This window comes from Camelus ferus, chromosome 2 (assembly GCF_009834535.1).
Source record: "Camelus ferus isolate YT-003-E chromosome 2, BCGSAC_Cfer_1.0, whole genome shotgun sequence".
NCBI lineage: Eukaryota > Metazoa > Chordata > Mammalia > Artiodactyla > Camelidae > Camelus > Camelus ferus.
In genome coordinates this window covers 41,774,570-41,797,871 of record NC_045697.1, presented here as the reverse complement: position 1 = coordinate 41,797,871, position 23,302 = coordinate 41,774,570, and the positions used below count along the sequence as shown (strand labels likewise).

Here is a 23,302-nt window from a genome sequence, read left to right as displayed (position 1 = left end):
GTATATACCCAAGAGAAATGAAAAATGGATGGCCACACAGAAACTTGTACATCAATATTTATGGCAGCATTATTCCAATAGCCAGAAAGTGGAAACACCCAAATGTCCATCAATGGACAAACAGATAAACAGAAAGTGGTATATTCATACAATAGATTATTCAGCCATAAAAAGAATGAGGTACTGATACATGCTACAACGTGAACTAACCTTGAAAACATCATGCTCAGTGAAAGAAGCCAGTCACAAAAGACCACATATATACTATTCAATTTACATGAAAGTACAGAACAGAGAAATCTGTAGAGACAGAAGGTTAGGGCTGGGATGGGGAAATAAGGGGTTCGGAGCAGGGTGATGGCCAAAACAAATGGGATCTCTTTTTTAGGTGACGAAGTGTTCTAAAATTAACTGTGATGACAATTGCATATATCTGAGTTTACTAAAAACCATTGAATTGTACACTTTAAATGGGAGAATGCTATGATATATAGATTATAACAGGAAAGCTGTTAAAAATTCCTGAATCACTTAATTGCTTTTCATAAGTGAATGCGTTTCCCTTTACTATTTTAGTCATAGAATCCAAGACAGTTAATCCTAAATAAAAAACCTGTTGGCTTCCAACCTTCTTCTCACTGCTCAAAGATTGTGTGGTCATTGATTAAGTGGCAACTGTGAAGACAATTTGGAAGGTGACATAGCACCCCGATTTATCAATTTCTGTATACCACCTTTGCATGCATTTTAAGTGTGTTTATTACAGAGAGGGCATTTCGTTGTCTGCAGTGCAGTTTTAAACCTGTGTTTTTAAATAGTTAAAGTTTTTCATGAAGCACTGAAGCTTATCTTTGGTAAGGTCGTTTATACATGTAAAAGATTCTTTCTTTACCATTTCAATAATAGATATTTGATCAAAATACAGGAGACACCTGAGGAGTTTTCATTTCTAAATTTTCAGTATTTAGAAATTAAAAACTGTGAAGTGAAAATCAAGATACAGGGCTTTGGTATTTCTTTTTTTTTGAAACAAAGCAAACTTACAACAAATATTCAAATGATGGAAAAGAACCAGTGTAAATGCAAAAAGTAGACATTCTCTGTTACCAAATGAGTGTGGTAACCAAGTTCAGTATTGAATCTAAGATACCTCACTGTCTGTTATATGTTTAACCCTTCCCTCCACCACCATAAACAGTTGTTTCCCTCTCAACCATGCTAAGAGGCACATGGTTTCTGCCTAAAAGTCAGATCCAAAAGTTGGGCTGTCAAAACATTTATTTAACTTTGGAGAAGTTTAGGGTTTTGTTTTTGTTTTATTTGCTCCTGGTTGTCTTTTTCACTGGGTTTCTTTTCAGTTGTTTTTGAGGCAATGTATATGGAAGTACCCAGCCCAGAGCTGGGGAGAGCGAGAACCCGTTCACTGTTCATTTGAGCTGAGTGGATGGCTTAACTTTAGCTACTAACAAAGTCAGATTCTTTCTGTATATTTCTGTCTCCTAATGAAAAGAGTTGTCAGAGATGTATCAAGGCAGTAAAAATACTGAATGTGAATAACCCTCAGGATGAGCAATTAGCATGTGAGCCAGCAGGGGTTCAGAGGCTCTGTGGTCCTGCCTCTGACACAGGCTGCTGTGTGATCCTGGATAAATGGTGTTACCCTCTCACCTTTAGTTTCCTCACTTGTGAAACAAGAAAATTGGACAAAACTGTTTTAACCAAGATTCTCTCTAGCTCCAAAGTCCTGTGATTACATGTGTTTCCTCCATACCAAGGCTCAGATAAGTGAAGTTTTCATTTGGCCAAGGTGTCTCCCCTCCAGCACTGCCGCTGTCTTGGTGGCACCGAGTTAGACTTCATGGTTCCCTGTGATCCTAGCAGTGTGCTGTGACACAGGACGTAAAAACAATGTTTGAGCGATGGGGCAGAAATAATTAATAATGATTCCCTCAGTGACAAAATATTACCTATCTGGGCATGCTGGTCAAAAACAATGATGTTTCTAAAGGGAGTATCTTTTGAGTACCCTTCAGAGTTTTTGATTGCTCCTGCTGAATGGCTAAGAAGGGACCGAGAGGCCTCGGGGGTCAGTTGGGGTTAAAGCACTAGCATTCCAAATCTGCTCATGGAACAGCCAGGTGGTGAATGATTAACCCAGTGAGTAAATTGTTCAGTGAGTAGAACCCAGAGGGTTGGTAGACATGGAGGCTGGGGTGTAGCCAGTCCATGCACAAGCAAGGGAGAAAGTTGAGAACAGAACTGCTTTTCAAACCACAGCCAAATACATATATATATGTATATATATGTATGAAAATGCATAAACACACACACACACACACATATGAGTTGAGTTGACTTGTTTTGTGATTATACCTGCAGATTCTTTGTTGCTAAATTTTGAATATTTTTCTGTTTTACACATGCATATGCACAAATGCACACACGTTTTAATGATGTGCACATTTAAATCAACACTCACAAATAGATCCAGTTGCAAAGTATCTGGGGAAAAAAACCTTGGAAGAGAATAAGTGAAGAAAAGAAGGGGCAAAAAGTCTACTCCCTTGGGATGGTTTGGGGCTGTTTGGTTTGGTTTGGGGCTGAGACAGCCAGCTGTAAAGGTGCTGTACAAGACAAGAGTCGACACAAAGTCAGAGGAAGAAAAAAGGGGTTCGCACGGCTGCGTGGCACTCTCCCCCCTCCCCTCATTCTGCTGTGGCTGCACCTGCTGCATGTGACCGGCGGCGGGCACTGGAGGCAGCCGCAGCCGCAGCCTGGTGGCGGTGAGGAGCCAGCTGCAGCCCTGCCAGCTCCCGCCCAGCTCTCATTGAGAAAAGGGGAGCAGGAGCCAGACGAGGGGGAGGAGAAGCTCCCTGCAGAGCTGCCTCCGCGGATCGGAGGAGCCTCCTGGAATGGGCATTGGACTGTTCTGACCTGGCGATTCCCTCCGCCTCGGGAGCCCCAGGAGTTTGAAGACAGAAGGGAGAAGGGAGAAGCCTGCAGAGAGCATCAAAGGATGAGGGGTGCTCTAAAAGGAACAGGGGAGTTCTTTGAAAAGACTCTATCATGCACTGAAATGCTTTCTGGAGAAGGTGCCATTATTTGCCTCCCCTTTTGCTCAGATGAAAGGAGCCAGCAAGGACGGCCCTGAAGTGTCCCTGGGGGCCTTGGTCATTGTTCTTCTTTCCCCTGGCGCACGGCTATTTGCTGACCTTTCCAGAGGAATCTCAGCCCCCACCCCACCCCAGTTCCAGCTGAGAAGACAGTTCTTAATAATAATAATAATAATAAAAAATCCTGCTGTTTGAATGGGAGGTGCAGCTTTCTTGCTGCGGTGCTTTTTGCTGTGACATTTTGGAATGTCTGCAGAAACTTGGAAAAAGAAAAACAAAACAAAACAAAATCTTGAAAACTGCCTGGATTAGGCAAGAGAAATGGAAGTTTTTTTTTGCCAAAAAGAAGTAAATGAGAGGTGGTAACTTATCCCTGATGCAGGACCTCGATGATCAAAACCTTCAAGTTCTAGGAAACAGCACTTCCAACCTAACAAATAAACAAACATGAGAAGGAGTGGCCGTGGGGTACCGATATCATGCAGAGGCAGGTTTTAAAGGAAGCCTGAAACTGGCTCAGAACTTTAGGCCTGTATGATGCCTGAAGACCGAAATACTGGGGGGCGCCCCTCAGGTGCCTTGGCGTCAACTCCTTTCATTCCTAAAACTACATACAGAAGAATCAAACGGTGCTTTAGTTTTCGAAAAGGTAGGTAGATGATATGTTAATGTCCTTTTTTTTTAAAAATGTACATATGTTCTCTGATGCTTTAACGTCAGTTTATGCTCAGATAACATGGGAGTTTGGCAACCAAGAGCTTAAAACTGTACAAGAATTGTTATATGTGTTTTTGCTTGTCTATACTTATTTCTTGAGGCTCATATTGATCTGTTTATTACTGTCTGTGAAATGGCCAGGTAGGTGAGGCTTAGAGAATGGTGGTCCTATAGGGATCACCTTTACTGATGGAGAACAAGCAGGCTGGCCTGACCATGCTGAGAGGAGGGGCCAAGGCTACCTTGGGCTGGTCCCAGACCCACATCAAGCAGCCATGTTGTTCCCCCTTGAGATGAGTCCCTCGCAAATCCCTCCTCTGTGCTCCCATCACATCAGTTGGGTTCTGGCTGCCCGTGCTTGCCTCACCTCCCTGCTGAGAAAATTTTACTAATCAGGTTATCTGCAGTGACCCCTATTTGGAAGGCTTTCAATCATATTGATTAACACTGATTAGAAATAGAAGTCACCGTGAGTTTCCAAATACATCATAAGGCAGCATTGGGAGAGGTCAAAGAAGTGAACCATCAGGAACAAGGGGTGGGAAAATACAAGTTTATGATCAATGAAAGAAACAAAGTATTTCAGATTGATCTGTGTAGAGGGAGTTAAAGGGTACAACCTAGGTAAAGTGAAGTATTTCTAGAAAATGTCTCTGTATCAAAATATTTTAAAGTGTCCCTTTGCTTTAAAATGGGAATAAACAAATCAAATGATTATCTAAATTGGAACTAGGTAATTATAATTTTAATGTCACATACAGTAAGTTAATAATTTAATCAGTAGCTGACTTGAGTAACATTTAAGGTTGTTCCTTCTCCCTTTTCTCTTTGATTTGCCACCTATTAATTAACCTTCTCTGGTTAGTAATCAACAAAAAAGTGAGAAGAAAAGAAAAACCATGTATTTAAAGCAAGATTTAGTGAGAGCTTTTTAAAGCTAAACCTTGTTCCCTCTGAGTCTTTTCCTTTGAGCAGTTAAGATCTGGCTGTGATCATGATCCTATATTATAAACAAGGAATGCAGATGATAATTTATATTCCCCTCTCATCCAGGAAGACAATTAAATGACAGATACATGCCTCATATTATATAGATCTATAGAGATTTCCAGGCTAGTGTAAGATTGCATCATTGATAGAGAAATTGCGAAAGGCTAGGGACTACTTGCTTGAAGGACGACCCCTCTTCTGGTTCTCCCACCTCTCAGCAACTAAATTGGGTTTATCCAAACACGTAGAGAAGTCCTACTTTTCCGGGTTACTGCTCTTCATTTGTAACATAAGATCTTCTGGGGACAATTCGTTTCTCTTTGAAACACAGAGCAAAGTGGTTTTTACATTTTCCGCCTTCTCTCCTCCCAGAGTGGAGTATGGCATATCTTTGAGAATCCTGGCTAACACTGCTATTCATTATGCCCTCTTCTTCTCTCCTTAAATATCAATGAGAGAAGGCAGTGCTGCAAAAACAAAACAAACAAACAAAAAAAAAAACTCACGGGCTGACCAGCGGCAGCCACAGGAGTGGGGCAGCTTCCATCTATCATCTCCTGTGGGCTATTTTTAAACTACTGTCCTTTCCTATGTTCCTATGCAAAGTCTTAGCAATCCGAGGAATGTTCAGCATCCGAGTCAAGGATTAAGAGGTTTTTAATTCACCAGGCTGTATTCTGGTTTCTGTCAGAACCTCAGAACCGTATAGGAGAGGGGTGCAGGCAGCATTCAGCTGTTTCCGTCCCCTCGCCCTTGCTGCGGAGCCAAGGCTCGCCGGCCTCTCCGGGTCCCCGGCTGCAGGACCACAGTTGGGCGGTGAGGCTCTGGGAGAGGAGGAGCCCTGCTGCTGCGGCTGCGAGGCCGTTTCTGTGCCGCCCCAGCGGCAGCGGGAAGCACAGGGTGTTACATCTTTATTTAAGGTCCTGCACTGAAAAGAACGAACTTTTCTTTCAACCCCGGGTTCCCAAACCACGCTACCTTAAGAACAGAGTGTCCCCTTGTGCTTTGTTTAATCCTGAGTGCTCCAGTGGTTTAAGAAGTGGACTGGAGTTTCTGAGTTCCTACCCCCATCAGCGGAGTCGGTTCAATGAAAGCAAAAGGGAGGGTGAGTGAATCATGGAAAAGCGCCGCCGAGAAGTGAAAAATACTGAGGTGTCTGCTTTTCCTGATCCTCATTTAAAACATATTGTTAACTGTTGTCATGGGTAGGCCGACAGAAAAGGCGACTCACCACTTCAGAACGACTCTCAAAATGAAGAGAGGAGCTGAGTTAAAGTTTCCAGAAGCCCGGTGGTGGTGGAGCTTGCACGCTGTGCCAGCCGGAACTCGAGCCTCAGCGTTCCTTTCTCCTCCAGACCTCTTCTGTCCTTTTACTGCCCTTTTCATCTCTCTAGTTCTTTGTTTAGGTACTAATAAAGGTCGCTGAACAGGCTTTCCCAGTGGTTTTTAAAATCTAGGCACCGTGAAACATCTATTAGGCAGCAAACAGGATAGTGGTGCTTTGGATTTGTGTTCTGGTGAGATGAAGGTTATAATGTGCTTTTTAATACCCTTTTAATTTTGAAACTATATATATATACACACACAAACACACAAACACACACACACACACACACACACACATATATATATATATATATATTTTTTTTTTTTTTTTTACTTCTGTAGACTAACATCTAGTATGCAGAGCATAAGCAGTACTTTGATTACCTGGGCGGGGGATGTATAACACTCTGGGTCCTGATGTTAATCTCTAATCAGAATATGCTACCTAGCTTAAGATTGTTGTGATCATTGGACAAACTAAAGTAAAATTTTAAGCCCTAACTTTATCTTGTTTTGGTTTTTTTTTCCCCTGAGTTGCCTACTTCTTGGAGATAAGTCATCATTAATTCTCCACTGCTTTTTTCCCCCCCTACACTATAACCACTTAGTGGTCATGCCCCATTGCTTCCTTCTTTATATACGTTCAGCTCCATTTCTATTTCCATCACCTTAGTTGTCTGTGCATTTATTGCTTCATGCACACAACTTACTTTGACCTTGGAAGTGGCTCGTCAAGACAGAATCCATCCTCACCTCTTTCCACCCCCAACATTCTTCACCAGCTCCTACACACAGTTCATTGGGAAAGTATCATCCAATTGGTATTCCTGAAACAGTGCTGTCAAGCAGCATTCCACAGCTCAGAAATTTTATATGAGTCCCTATTGCTCCCAAGAGGAAATCCTGTTTCATGCAATTATCAAGGCCTTGTAACCAACTCCAGTGATTCCCAATTCCTCAGACCGGTCCACTCTTTCTCCCCAAATTCATCCCCCGTACCCCCTCTTTGCTTCTATTCAGTGTCCCCTCTGCTATGATGCCTTCTCTCCTCTGTTGTCTGTCCACACTTTACACTCTCTTCAAGTCATTGTTGGCTCTCAATTCTTCATCAGTCCTCCTCTGCTCACCCATTATCCTCTTCACTCTATAGCCACTGTTTTTGATATACTGCCACCTGGCCACCTTATCTTCATAGCTATCTTCAAGTGCTTTTATATACATTTGTGATAAAATATATACGTGTGTGTGTGTGTGTTTATTTCTTCTCAAAGATAAGAATTACAATAGGTCTATTCAATCTGGGATTCAAAATTTATTGCAAACTGGTGAAGTACAGTATTATTCTCTTTTTCTGCTAGCTTGTAGGCAATAATGAATTAAAATAGAGTATCTTTATTGTTGTGATGGATAAAACCAGCATTTTCTTTAAAGGTTATTTTGTATTGTGTATGTTGTGATCACATTTATGGAAATCAATCTGTTGAACAGAATGCTACCATCCGAATCTAGACACTCTTAAACAGTTCTATAAATAAGTAGCTTATTAATTTATATCTAAAATTTTACAGAGCATCTACCAAGTGATTCTAGAGATGAGAAGGCAAACAAAACAGGTTTCTTGGAATCCTTTAGTTTACGGACTCCTGGAGGATAAAAAACATAAATAATAATTACTTAATCTGTAATAAGCACTATAACAAATTATGTATGAAGTCTAAGGTGCTTATGAATAAAAGACTGTCCATGGGCTCATCTGGAAAGGCACTGATTCATCTAAACTACATGAAGTCAGATTTAGTCATTGGATGGAAAGACATTTTCTCCTGTATGATCCTAAAAGAGTGGTCAGCATCCCAATGGAAAAAATATGTCTGAATTGAACTAACATGACATAGCAGAAAAGGAAGACTTTTAGAATCATACAGACCTGTGTTTATATTCCAGATCTATCACATTCTAGATGTGTAACTCCAGCTCACTTAACATCTTTGCGTCTGTTTGTAGAAGGGAGATGTCCTTGCAGAATATCTGTGAATGTCAAATAAGAAAATACATGTAAATTGTGCGGCTTGGTACCTGGAGGTAAACAGTGGGTATAATTACTCTGCTGTTCTAAGACCAATGCTACTGGGTCACTATTTTCACATTATTATACTTTCTTAATTTGTTAGGCTTTTCTGTTTCTCCCTCCTTCCCCATTCTGACTACAAGGAGAGTCAAGATTTCACCAAATATTCATTGGTTATTATAGAATCTGAGCTGCTTGAATCAAAAGTTTTCTACCCATCTAAGTTTTGTTGGCTACTTAGAAAGTGTTGGTGGCAGACTGAAGTAAGCTTTGGCTGTCTCTGTTTCTTAGTTCTTTATCAAACTGAATGACTTCCATCTTGATTTGTTTATTTACCATGGGTAAATGTTTATTTTTTTTAATTGAGATATAGTCAGTTTACAATATTATGGCAATTTCTGGTGTACAGCATAGTGATTCATATATATATATATCCTTTTCATATTCATTTTTCATTATAAGCTACTATAAGGTATTGAATATAGTTCCCTGTGCTGGACAGTAGGACCTTACTGTTTATCTATTTTATATATAGTAGTCAGGATCTGCAAATCCTGAAGTCTCAATTTCCTCTCCACTCTCACTTCCCTGCTGGTAACCACAAGTTTGTTTTCTATGTCTGTGAATCTGTTTCTGTTTTGTAAATAAGTTTGTTTGTCTCATTTTTTTTAGGTTCTGCATATAAGTGATATCATATGGTATTTTTCTTTCTCTTTCTGGCTTACTTTACTTAGCATGACATTTTAATTGAAAATTATTGCAATCCTGGCGACACCAAGATTTATTCTGCTAGCAGGGTTGCATTAAGCACAAGGATAAGTAAAAACACATTCTCTACATGGCTTAGCATGTAACCTATAGGATGGAAGGGACAGGAAACTCTGAAAAATAACTGATAGTAGAGAATTTAGGTAACAACTGAGAAGTTGTTTAACCTCTGCCCTTTTCATCAACAAATCAAAGACAGTTTTTTTCCAGGTTTTTATAGAAATCAATGCCACAACCTGAGAACTATTGATGTGTTTCATTTCACATTGGCATTATTCATTTATTTCCTATAATTGAGGAGGTGAAATATTTTGTTTTAATGCACTCATTAATTCCACAAATCATTATGGAACACGTAATCCTTACCCTCTTTGGTATGAAGTTCCAGGGAGCAGGAGATTTTGCTTATGTGTCTTAGTCCATTTGGGCTGCTATAACAAAATGCCACAGACTGTGGCTTCTAAACAACAGAAATTAATTTCTCACAGTTCCAAAGGCTGGAAGTCTGAGATCAGACCAGTGTGGCTGGGTTCTGGTGAGAGCCCTCTTCTGGGGTGCAGACTGTCAACTTATTGTTATATTCTCAAGGGGCAGAAAGGGAAGGAGTGAGAGAGGGCTCTAGGGTCCCCTTTATAAGGGTAATAATCCTACTCGTGAGGGCTCTGCACTCATAACCTCATTACCTTTCAAAAGTCGCCACCTCCTAATACCATCACCAGAGACATTAGATATTCCACACAGGAATTTGGAAGGGACACAGGCATTCAGACCATGCACTGTGGTAGGACAGAGTATGAGCTGTGGAGTCCTTCACGTCTGGCACAAATCCCAGTTTGGTCCTTGTGACTGTAGCTCCTTAGGAAATTTACCTAAACCTCTCTGAAGTTTATAGGATAAACAAATAGTATGAACTGTTATCCAATATTATTTATAATAGTAAATGATAAGCAAAATGACTATTTCATCATAATAATTGTGAAAGTACAATCCTTTCTTGATTGGTGGGGGACTAGTCCATTACGGATAGGCATCTAAGTAAATTAGTACAAAGCAATATGTTAAGAATTCAAAGAAGGAACATATCAAGTTTGTGTCTGAGGTGGGGGTAGTGAAGGACTGTTAGTAAAGGCTTAACACAGGAGATGATACGAGTTAAATTCTGCAGCATAAGTTTTCCTAAACTCGTTCAGGACAGTAGGACCTACCTTCTGGGATGCCTGAAGATACGGTACATCATAGTACATTTAGGAAACAACACACAGTTCAGGGGGGAATCAGATTTATTTATTTATTTTTGTAATGGAGTTACTGGGGATTGAACCCAGGACCTTGTGCATGCTAAGCATGCGTCCTACCACTGAGCTATACCCTCCCCACACACAGTTCAGTATAGTTAGAGAGCATGTTGTCTGTGAGGAAGCACAGTAATGAGGGTGGATGTGGCACGGTGCCTGGCACACAATGGGTGCTCCCTAAACATCTGTTGATTGCATGATGGATAAAGAGGCGGAGATCAGATTGTGGAGACTTTGTAGTTCATAGAATGGAGTTGGCCAGTGGGCACCATTGGAAAAAATGAAATAAGGGAGTGGCATGATCTGATTTAAATATTATTACTGAAAAATTGTGTTCTACACTGGAAATTGACACAACATTGTAAATTGACTATAACTCAATAAAATAAAAATTTTTTAATTAATTAATTAAGAAAAAAATTTAAAAATTTAAAAACAGACATTAAAAAGACTGGTAGGAACTATAACATAATGCTAAGAGTATTTACGGAAGTGCAGCTATAGGGTTTTCCTTCCTATTGTTTTAAATTATTTCTCATACTGTCGTATATATTTAACAATATCAATAAATAAATTCTTAAAATAAAATAAAGTAAAATAAATATTTGAAGATCACTATGGGAAAACTTGCCTCAACTGGGAACTCTGCTCTGTAACAGTCTGTTAAAAAATATTGAGGATCTAGTCTAATGTAGTGGCAATGAGTCCGGAAGGAAAATAGGGACCAACGTGGTGATTAAATGACGGTTGTGAAGGAAGGAGCAATCTAGGTTGACTCTTAGACGGCACTTAATGTTTTTGTGGGGATAACTGGTGCTGGTAACCAAAATCAGAATTATAGGAAGTACAATAGGTTTTGAAGACAAATTATTTACACAGTTCTAGAAATTTTGAGTCTGAGTATGAGTCTGAGTATTCATGTTGAGGGGTCTAAGGGGCACTCAAAACTCCAATGCAAGAGATCATAAGAGAGGCCCAGATTGAGATACAAATCCGGGAATAATTGTTATACTGTGAAATTAATTGGAGTCCAACAAAGAAATTGTGTCAAGCAGAGGTAAAAATAGGACTGAGGACAGAATCCAGAGGACCAGCAAACTTATGTGAAGGGTGTAGTAGTTTCCATAGTCAAGAAGGAGACTGAGAAGGGTATTCTGGAAGGCAAGAATTATGTAACATGAGAGAAGTGTCAGGAAGAATGAGACCGATAGTGTTAAAGGGAGTGAGCCATAAAGTAATATAAAAAGTAAAGTTTACTGTCAGTGACTTGACAACAAGGTAGTTATTGGTAATTATAGGAAAAAGCTCTTTTAATGGAATGAAAATGTCAGGGGTCACATTGTAACAGATTGGCAAGGAGACAGAAAGTGATGAAACGGAGCCAGAGTTGTCCTTGGTTGGAAATCAAGGTGCAAAGTGAATAATTAAAGTCACAGAGAGTCCAAATGTTTGGCTTTGTAGTTGTTTATTTTTGGAGATGGGTAGGATTTGAATATATTTATCTGGTCACACTCAATAACATCATAGGCTGCTTCTAGCTATTAAGAGTATAAATCACACGTAAAGGAGGAACCTCCCAAATCCTAAAGATAGTTAGATTTTCTTTTTTTTCCCCTCTCTTTCTCCCTCTCTCTCCTTGCAGCTGAAACAACCTCCCACAGATATAATAAAATCCACCTGTGTGATTTACTTGCTCAGTCCAGTGAAAAGTCGTGTCCTGGCTGACACTTTATGACACCATCAGTGTACCTCCGGGGGAAGTAGGCATAACGTACCATTGTCACCCAGAAATTCCAAAGATGGTTTTGTCAGGGAGTGTGAAACCTTCCTGGGAATTTAGATGAACATAACTGGAACTGTTTGCATGACTCATACCATAGAGTCTTGTTAATAATTTACTAATCAATGTGCCCTTTTCTCCATGCTGCTAGCTGGGGATAGCTCATGACCTTTATGCTTATTTTGTTAATTTTAAAATTTGAAGTTTCACTGCTCCCTCAAGGAAAATTCTAAATGAAGCAGCTTTAAAAAAAGGATTTCCCCCTAACTTTCCACATACAAAAAAAATATTATCATACAGGAAGTTAACTCACCATCTACCTTTGTAAATCAAAGATTTTCGGGACACCCTATTTCCAATGCTACAAAATGGCAAGTGTACATCTAATCATTATCTAATCCTTTATGAGACCAGGTAAACAGCAGAAAGCTACTATTTTGCAGCATGAATTTCTAGCATACTTACATATTGTCTACATGCTTTAACTCTTTTACATATTATATTGCTAAATAGGCATGGCTCTTTATGTAAAGGAAATTATTTCGTTGGGCAGAAAGCTAAATAAATGTTCAGTTTTTTCCTTCTTTTTTTCCTGACTTTCCCCCAGATGTGCATTTTCCCAACAGAAATCACCCCTCCTCGTGTGATGACAGGAATTGAGGTCAGAAAGCTAGTAAGAGGCAGGTTTCTTCCTCTGTAACTTAAATTTCCAGCTGTTATGCGCACTATGCAGTATTGTGTAATAGACACACAATAACTCTGAAATTTAACAGGCTTGATCAAATCCTGGCTGCCCCATTTACCAGCCGTGTAACATTCAGCAAGTTGCTTAACCATTCTATGCTTCAGTCTCCTTAGTAAAATGGTGATGCCTATCTCATAGAATGCTGTGAATTTTAAATGATAGAAATACAGATAAACTGCTTGTACCCATGCCTGGCACACAGAAATACAGCTTAGCTATTATCATTTTTTTAGAGCACAGAAAAGATATGCTATTTTCTTCACTTTGAGAATTTACTAATACTGTAAATTACTAGAAGATGGGGACACATGATACTTGTGATTAAATAAAACTGAAGAGGACAGGTATTCAGGAATGAGCCAAGGTTTTAAGGCTGACTAAATCTGGAATATGGACTTCCATTCTGCCACTTGGTGCTGTGTAACGAACCTTAGGTGATTTATTTAACCTCTCTGAGCCCAATTTCCTCAGGTATAAAATAGCTACCTTACATATTTATTATGAAAGTGAGAAAATATATGTCAAAGACTTAGTACATAATAGGTACCTAATACTTGAAAGGCTGTTAAGACTTATGGCTTTTAGTTTCTTGCTATACTTCTTAAGAAAATTCTTATCATATAGTCAAGACTTCATGTACAAGGAAAAAAGAAAAAAAGAAAAAAACCAGAATGCCCATCTATAGAAAAATTTACTGCTTCCTTTATCACCTCCCTGAGTTGTTGAGAAAAAAGAAATCTTGAGCTAAGAAAAGAATGTTTGACTGTTTTTTGTTACTGCATAAAATCAAATCTTGGAAGTTTGGTTCTCATTTATAGTGCACATAGAGGTTGAACTGGAGCATCTTGGTAGGTTTTCTGCTGGATTTAGGGAAAAACCTTCTGTAATATATCAATCCAAAACAATAAGTGAAAAATCACAGATATATAAGATTTATTCTCAAATGTTAAAATTATTTTTTAATGATAATCTATAAATGCCTGTGAAAGGCTATCTCCTAATTTTGTCAGGATAGAATCCAAACATCCCAAGCAAATAAGCATCAAAGAACTCCACAGAAAAAGAGTCAGTATTCCTTATTCAGAATCAATTTTCAAGCTTTGTTATTAAAACATGAGAAGAGCTTCAAAATCATTATCACCACTTTATACAGAATTCAGCATTGCGGCAAGTAACGGGAAACCCAGCATAGAGTGGCTTAAATAGACAGGAGCTTGTTTTTCTCACATTAAAAAAAAAAATCTGGAAGAAGGTGCTGTTGGTATTGGGTCAGTGGTTTGATGATCTCAGCCCCATTGTCTCTGCGAATCTTTCCGTCTTTTCCTTGTGGTTGTTGCCTAGTGGTCAAAAGATGTCTCTTAGTCCAACAGGTAGCATGTCCAAGTTCAAGATGAGAAAAAGGAGTGATTGGCAATTCCAGCTATGTCTTTCTCTTTCATCAAGAAAAACAAGTCTTCCTAGAGACTCCAGAAGACTCTTGGGAAGTGAGAGAAGTCTTTAATTCCCTAGCCTCTAAAATGAAAATGACAATAGAAAATAGGGGCGTGAATGTCTGCCGAGTTAGGGGACAACATTTAACACACCATTATCAACAAACTGCTTATTCCAAAGTCTACAGACTAAGCTAATTTCTAATTTTGTTTTATATGCACTTGAATATTAGTATTAGATCACTCAACTTTTTTCCCTAAAAGGAACATATGTATTCCATTAGTGCTAGGTTTGGTACCGGGTGTAGAATAGTTTGGTTGCCTGCTGTGCTATTGTTTCTAGCTAGGCTAAGAATATTCTCTCTGGTAGCCAGTGTTCATTGCTTGGAATGTGATAGTTTTGCACTACTGATCCATACATAAATTATTTTACAGATAGAAAGGAAAAGCATATTTCTTATTGTTAAATTCTGAACCTAATGATTTTGAAATAATTCCTCAAACACTGGAGTCTTACATAGTTTCAACATGCAACACTAATTTTTTCCCCTTTTATGAAACTCATTAGACCATTAAAACCTTTTAGTAATATTCATCCCATCTGGGAACATTAGAATCATATTTGCTTTGGCTCTTTCTCCCCTCTTTTCTAATCAGTTGATTATTTTTCCAAGCTATCAGCTGATGTTAATATATTTCAGAGACATTGCTTTTTAATCAAGGGGGTCCCAAGGTGACTGGTAGGAATGTTCAGCTCCCAGATGCATGCACCGAGAAATGCATCAATTGTAGGTATTTAAAAATTATTAATAGAACTGATCAAAATTGGTTTCTTTAACATTTGTTATTGATTTATGATAATTTTACAATGTAGTGTCGATCAAAATTGTTTTGATTTTTATTACCACCACATGCTGGTAATTCTAGACAATGTGTAGTCAAATATACCTACCTGCCAGGGCAAACAACCGTGGCCCGACCTCACTTTTGATATGCACTGCTTCGTAATTCGAATCTTTCCCTTTCAAATAAATTAATAGTTTAAGATTTGAAGGAGCAAACAGTATCTGAAACATTTTATATGGATGAAAATTCTGCATTTCTTTTCATGGTTTTTTCACCTTGATTATAATCATGGCATCATCACTTGATTGAAAACAGAAGGTGAAAAGAAAAATAAACAATATTTAAGCTAAATGAAAATTGGACGTAAAGTTACATTTGTAGCAAAAGTGGAATTTAACTGTTATCTACAGAGTATTTTTGCTTTTAAGTTTTTGAATACAGTTTCTTTCCCAAAAGGGAAAAAAAATCAGAGAAAATCCTAAAGTGAAATTATATTTATTGCAACATTTCTTCTTTCAAAGTGGACGTCTCAAACTCCTTATTTCCATTTCAGTTTTGGGCTAAATATGGAATATGAGGGGAAGGGCATCATTTGAAGAAATTGTAGATAATGAATTTAGTTATTTAATAACATGAAGTACCAACTGTAAAATACTTGCTAGCATTCCAACCTTTGCTTTTTTTTCAAGTTTTAAAAGAAAGCAACAAAGTGGAAAGAAATGAATTTCTCAAATTCATCGTGATCTTTTATTTCTCCAGGCATTTTTGGACAGAAACTGGAAGATACTGTCCGTTATGAGAAAAGATATGGGAACCGCCTGGCTCCCATGTTGGTGGAGCAGTGTGTGGACTTTATCCGACAAAGGGGGCTGAAGGAAGAGGGCCTCTTCCGACTGCCAGGCCAGGCTAACCTTGTCAAGGAGTTGCAGGATGCCTTCGACTGTGGAGAGAAGCCGTCATTTGACAGGTAGGATTCAAGGTTGTACTAACCATCCTTCAGTGAGACACTCAAACTCAGCTGAAAGGTTGTAGTGAGCTGAGATGGCATAACCTTAATTGATGCCATAACAGTTTAGAAGATGCATCATATGGCCTCACAAAGATGGATTGGTTTTATTAAGCTACAGAATCAAGAACTTGATACTTTAGGTATCTTTTTCTGCCATACCCCGCCAAATTATTATTTAATCTTTTCCTTTGGTCCTAAATTAAACCTGTGTTAAACTTTTGCATTGGAAAAGTGAATTTTTAAAACAAGAGTCTTCTTTTGTTTGATGTTTTTTGAATCCTTTCAGCTAAGGGATATTAAAAGTATTGATAACAGAGATTGTTATATTGGCAATGTAATTAAAAGCATTATATTTTAAAATATATATCTCCACCTGAATTTAGAATAGATTTGGGAGGAAACAAAGAGAGGAATATAGCATGGTAAAATTCAGGAAATCATGGAAGTTCCAGAGAAAGAATGCTCAAAGCATCCATAACTCCACTAATTCAGTGGAACGCTGATAATATTTGGTGAGTTACCTCCTTCTCTTCAGTTTTTTTAATTCAGTAGAAAAAAAGCCTTTTATCCTGATAGTATTAATTCAACATTTGTAGCAGAGTTTTTTCATATCAATAGTTGAAAAATATGCTTTTATTTCAACATATTCTAATTTGACATCTGATCATTGGCAACCTCCATAAGCATAATTTTTAATAACTATATTTTACTCTACAGGTATATTGTTCAGAACTGCTTCAGTAATGCTGGACATTTATGTTGTGGCGTTTTCACTATTATAAATAATGTTGTAGTGGGTATACATTCATATAAATATTTTCTAGTTTTGGATTACTTTCTTAGGAGAGATTCTCAGTATTAGACTTTGTGGATAAGAATATTTTTGATACTTGAAAATTAAAAATTGCCTACTAAGTAGTATTTCTTTTTGAAAGCATAGAGTTATGACATGGATAGATACAGATCTACAGAACAGATAGACTAGAAGACTCTTGAGTACATGATATGAGATAAAAGAAGCATCATTGAGATTATGGGCTTGTGTTTATAATCCAAAAAATTGATGTTAACTCATTCGATGCCCTTTTCTGGTCACATTAACAAAATCCTGAACAATGATACTACTCAATGCTAGCAAGGTGTGTTGAGGTAGGCACCCTGATGGTTAGAGAACATCATCATAGTTCTCTCTAAAGAAATTTCCCTTTAAGCAGGAAAGTCTAGCCCTAAAAAAATCAGATATATGGAAAAAACTGAAGTGCAAAGTTACTTATAAGAATTTTTGTAATAGTTAAAATGAACACCAATCTATTATCTCTAGCAGTAGATTGTGGTTAATATGATAAAACCTTATATAGTTATTAAAATTTTGGAAAAACTAATTATATAATGATAAATTGAAAAATAAGACAAGATAAATTAATTGATAAAAATACCACCTTTTTACAAAAAGTATTACAGACAGTTTATAAAGATTCATAAATTACCTCTGAGAGAGAAAAATTAAATGTGGAGGTAAAGAAATGAATTCAAAACTAGGGTCAAAGAACAAATTTAAAAATGTAGATACAGTTTTGGTTGGAGAGCCCCATTTCTTATTCTATATTTTGAAAAGTAAAAAGAAAAAAGATTAGTAGTTCTATAATTCAGACCTGTCTGCAAGACATAAACAATGGTTTACCTAGGAGAAATGCAGTTTTTTGTTCCAAAATTCGAAAATCAGTTTGTCTGTGAGCGCTGTATAATAAACTACCACATTATGGGGTAAGCAACATCCTCTATGAGGAACTTCATGTGACATTGATAAATTACTGATAAATTTCAATGATCCTTTTTCTTTATATTTATATATGGCTTAAATATGTCAGGTGATGTTGATAGCAAAGTTTATATATTAAAAATTCTTTTGATTAGAGGTATTTAAAATTTGGTTCTTTTAGCAGATCCCTGCTACTATGTGAGAATGGGAGGATGCTTAATATATTTTAGGGTACCTATAAGAAGAGATGTGCCCTATAAGCAATTGTTTCTTGATAACTATAAGCTGACAATGAAGTATTATGCAACTTCATATAAAATATGATCCTAAACATGAAAAATGTATTTGTTTTGTATAAAATGCATCAATACATAGAGACTGAAGAAAATATAGCCAAAGATAAATATTAATTTTGTGAAATAATGGGTGATATTCTCCTCTTTTTAATACTATAAATTCAGTAAGCATCCATTACTTTTATAATCAGAAATTTAATCAGAAAGATATTTTTATTAATTTCATGTTGTGTAAACATTTCCTCATCTTTTAGTTTTTGAAGTGTAGTTAACAAAACTACCTGTTTACTAGAAAATCTATAGACAAGAGTAGCAAAGGGTATTTCAGCGTCAGACACAACATGGCGACATGATAACGTTGCTAACCAACGTGGAGAAAAAGAGTCACTCACGGTTTCCGGTTTCTACAATGGTGTATTGAACCACCCGTGAACTTTACAGCATAAGCAGTAACAGCCAATCATTTGCTCGGAAATCAGCAACTTAGGCAGGACTTGGCCAGAGTGTGCTCATTTCTCCTACGCATGAATCCAAGATGACTTCATTCACACATCTGGAGCCCTGTCTGAGGTGACTAAAATGGCTGGAGGCTGCGTGGTCCTTTCTCTCTCTCTTTGTAGTCTCACATCCAATAGAGCTTCCCTTCATGCCACCTTTATCTCTAGAGATTAGTCAGACCCGTTAACATGATGGTTGAGGATTCCGAGTGAAGCTAGAAGCTTGTAAACATTGCATTGGTCAAAGCAAGTCACAAAACAGGGCCAGCCTGGATTCAAGGGGAAGGAAAATAAACTCCAAAACTTAATGGAAAGAAGTGGCAGGCATACACAGAGGAGGAAAGATCTGTAGGAGACTGTTTAAGGAGAAAATCACTACCTCTTTAAAGTCTAAAAATCAAGTGGGGTAAATCCTCTAACTTTGTTTTCAAGATTTTTTAAAAAATATTCTAGGTTATTTATATCTCTATAAAAATAGTATAAGCTTGTCAATTTCTACAAACAAGCCTATTAGGATTTTGAAAGAAATTTCACTGAACCTAGAAATCAATTAGGAGAAAATTAATATCTTAAAAATATGAAATCTTCTAATTCATGAACACAGCCCATCCCTACATTTCATTAGACCTTTTTGTATTTCAACAATGTTTCATAATTTTCAATGTAAAGTCTTACTCCATTTTGTTAAATTTATCCTTAAGTATTTAATGTTTATAAATGTTCCTACAAATAATAATTGTTTTATATTTAATTTTCTAATTACTCACTGCTAAATTATACAAATATGATGTTTTTATAGAGAGCTCTTATGTCCTGCAAACTTGGCAAATTCATTTATGAGTTCTAGAGAGTTTCTTTTTTTTAAGATCCCTTAGGATTTCCTGTATACAAGATCATTGACTGTATATAATAAGAGTTTTATTTCTTCCTTTTCAATATGTAAGCCTTGTATTCTCTTTCCTTGACTTTTTGTACTTGCTAAGACCTCTTCTGCAATAGTAGTGAGTGGCATACTTACATGTGGAGAGGAGTTTTTAGTCTTTTACTATGAGGCATGATGGTAGTTGTAGGTTTTGTGTAGATGCCCTTTATCAGGTTTGTAAATGATCTTTTATTTCTAGTTTGCTGACACTTTTAATAATGAATGAGAATTGAATTTTATCAAATCCACTATGTTTGCATGTATTGCGGAAATTATCTGATTCTTCCTCTGTGTTATGTTAATGTAGTAAATTGCACTGACTGATTTTCAAGTGTTAAAGCAATTTTGCATTCCTAGGATAAGCCATATTTGGTTGTAATGTATTACCCTTTTAATATATTGCTGTATCTGACTTGGAAGTGATTTGTTGATAGTTTTAGACCTATATCCACCAGGGCTATTGACCTATCAATTTCTTTTCTTGTAATGTCTTTGACTAGTTTTGTTATCAAAGAAATTCTGGCCTCAGAATTAGTCGGAAGGTGTTTCTCTACCTCTGTTTTCTGAAAGAGTATGTGTAGTTTGTATTATTTCCTCCATAAGTCTTGGGCAAAATTTACCAGCAACACCATCAAGTCCAGACGTTATCTTTGTGGGAAAGACTTCAGGTATACCTTTTCTAATTCTTCTTGTGCCAGATTTGGTAATTTCTATCTTTAATAAAATTTGTTCAGTCCATATAACTTTCCAAATTCATTGTTGTGAAGTTGTTCACCATGTTCCTTTTTCCTTTCTTTTTTTCCTGAAATGTCTGTAGACCTTTAATGATTTCCCCTCTTTTACTTATGATATGAGCAATTTGTGACATCTTTTTTCCTTAATCTAGCTAGTGTGTTATAAATTTCATTAAACTTTTAAAAGAACCAGTTTTAATGTCATTGATTTTCTCCTTTTTTTTTTTTTTTTTTTTCTCTTCTGTTCTCTTATTCCTGGTGGTTGTTCATTCTCTGATAGTTGTTCTTAGTTTAGCCCTACTGGTGTTGTACCCTCTGCATGCTTGTTTTGGTATTTAGATAGACTCAAGAAGACCTACGTGTAGATTTCAAAAAGTCTTTCTTTTTTTTGCCAAACTCTCTCCTTTTCAGCAGTCTGCATCAGAAATGCTAGCCACTAGCCTCTTCAACTTCCCTGAACTACAGTCTGTCTTCTTAGCTCAGAGTAGTTGGTATTTGCTCAAAGCTTCTATTCCTTTTGAACTGATTGTCTCTTTTATTCCAAGTTGCCATAATTCCTTTAAAAAACTTGTAGGTATCGAATTATACTCCACTTGCTGAGACGAAGTCACACCCATGTATCTCTTTACGTCAGGCCTTTCCATGTGCATGTCCATGAGTTGGTATGTTGTTAAGCAATCTTAAGATGCTTCTAAATCCTTCTGAAATGGTGAGAGAATCTGTGAGGTGCTACCTGAAGTCTTTCAGAGGTTTTAACAAGGGGTTTCACAGTCACATCCAACATAAAGGTACATGAAGGTCTCTACCTTTGGGTCATATTTCATGGACAGCACCTGGATTTTATCCTGGCTCTATGGCCATTTCTTGCTTTAAGAATCCTTTACCACCTGGAGCTACTGTCCTGAGGCCACTGGAGGTTCTCTCAACTCTTCAAAGTTGAACAGTTCCTTCTTTAGCCTCACCAGGATCATTTGTTGTGTTCCAAGTTACTGCAGCTAATAGTGTAGCTAATTTTTTCACCACTGCTTGATAAGCATTTACTTCTCTCTAGCCTCTAAGAGCAACTTTCTCATCGCTCTTCCAGCTCTTACTAATAGTTTCCTCACTGACTGTCCAGAATCTGCCTGGTTCCAAAGCCAATACCATGTATGTCAGATTTTACTGTAGCGGCATCAAATTTCTGGTGTCAATTATCTGTTGCTGCACAGCAAACCACTCCAAACTTTTTTTCATTTTTCCGATTCTGCAATTGGATGTTGCTCGACAGGGACACCTTGCCCCTGTTCTGCGTGGTGTTGGTCGCCGCAGTCTAGTGCAGCCGCAGTGTCCTACAGCCTCCTTCCGAGTCTGGTGCCTAAGCTGGGCCAGCTGAACCGGCCGAGGGCTGGTTGGCCTCTCTCTTTCTCTTTGCAGTCTTATATGCCTTCAGGACTTGTCTCTTCAGCCAATTGCTAGAACTCTTTACACAGTGTTTCAAGACTCACAGACAATAAGCGTGGAAACTGCGAGGCTTATTAAGGGCTGGGCTTAAGGGCGAGGCTCAGAACTGGCATCAATATCACGTCCACTGAATGCTGTTGGTCAAAAGTAAGTCATAAGGCCAGCTTAAATTAAAAGGGACTAAAAATTGACTCCTTGATGAAAGAGTGGCATGTAAGTATAGGATGGGACAAATTATCGACAGTCACCTTTGGAGATGATCTGTCTCATTCATTCATCTTTAGGAGTGTTTACTGTGTCTTAGACATTGTTCTAGATGAAAAAAGACAAGGTTCACTTCTTCCGGCGTTTGCATTAGTAGTGGTGGGCAGATAAACAACAGTCAGTACAAGAATAATTTCATAGAGTGATTAGGATGATGTGCTAATGTATTAGTGGGTGAAGGAGTGGCGACACACATCTTCCTGAGGCTATAGTGTGTGTGTGTGAATAACAGGAAGTTTGCCAAACCTAAGACATGGGAGAGGCTCCGTGCAGGTAGCACAGCAGGTACAAAGGCCTTGGGACAGGATCAGCTCAGCTTGTTTGAAGAACGTAAAGAAGGCCGTTGTGGCTGGAATACAATGAACCATGAGTACAGTCCCGGGAGATGTGGTGAAGGAGGTTGATCCTGTAGAGCCCTGTAGGTTATAGTAAGAAATTTTGTTTTTATTCTGAGTGAAATGGAAATCCATTGAAGGATATTTCACAAGCAAATGGAATAATTTTATTTACAGATTAAATAGAAAAGGTCACTCTGTGAGGGAAAACTAACATTTTCTATTACTTCAGCCACAGAACACTCCTGACACCAAATGTGTGCGTTTCCCACAAAAGCAATCTCTAATTTTTGATGGACACCCATTGAGTGCCCTATGATTTAATCAGTTCTGGCACTAACTGCCCAGAGTTAGTGCAGACCCCACAGGTTTTGGGCTCACTTCTACAAGACTGTCCCCTCTCTCACTTCAAGCACCAATCACAAGTCCCAGGTTGTCACCTGTATTTCTAACCAACCAGCTATAAATCAGAGGTTCCTTGAGTTCAGTCTTTTGCTAAAACAGCTCATAGAACTCAGGAAAACAGTTCAGTTACTAGATTACTGGATTCCTACAAAAGGATACAATTCAGGAACAGCCAGATGAAAGAGATGCATAGGGCAGGTATGGGGAAGGGCACAGAGCTTCCATCCCTCATCTTATGTGCTACCCTCCTAACCTAGAAGCTTTTTGCATCCCTTCAGTGAGGAAATTTTTATGAGAGCTTTATTACACAGGCATGTAACATTGGTTAAATCCCTGGTCATTGGTGATTGTGCTGAATTTCCAGCCCCTCTTCCCCTCCCCCACCCAGACTGAAGGTGGGGCTGAAGTCCAGCCATGTAATGCTGTGATTATTTTCTCCTCCATCATCACCCTTCACCCCTCCCACCCCGCATCATCTTTAGGAGCTTTCTCAAAGTCACTTCGTTAACATAAACTCCTGTGTGGTTGCAAGAGGCTTGTTGTGAATAACAAAGACTTTCCTT

General features: G+C 38.0%; 1 protein-coding gene across 7 annotated transcripts in view; it reads left to right on the top strand.

The window, feature by feature from the left end:
- ARHGAP24 (Rho GTPase activating protein 24) overlaps positions 1-23,302 on the top strand; it is a 635,766-nt gene that overhangs the window by 573,838 nt on the left and 38,626 nt on the right. For 6 of the 7 annotated variants that reach the window (XM_032498758.1, XM_014563767.2, XM_032498782.1 and 3 more), the window contains one exon: positions 15,838-16,045. In XM_032498758.1, the coding sequence (XP_032354649.1) occupies positions 15,838-16,045 (208 nt within the window). Of the gene's footprint in view, positions 1-2,821; positions 3,763-15,837; positions 16,046-23,302 lie in introns of those variants that run through there. The other variant, XM_006190014.3, reaches the window with a different exon arrangement.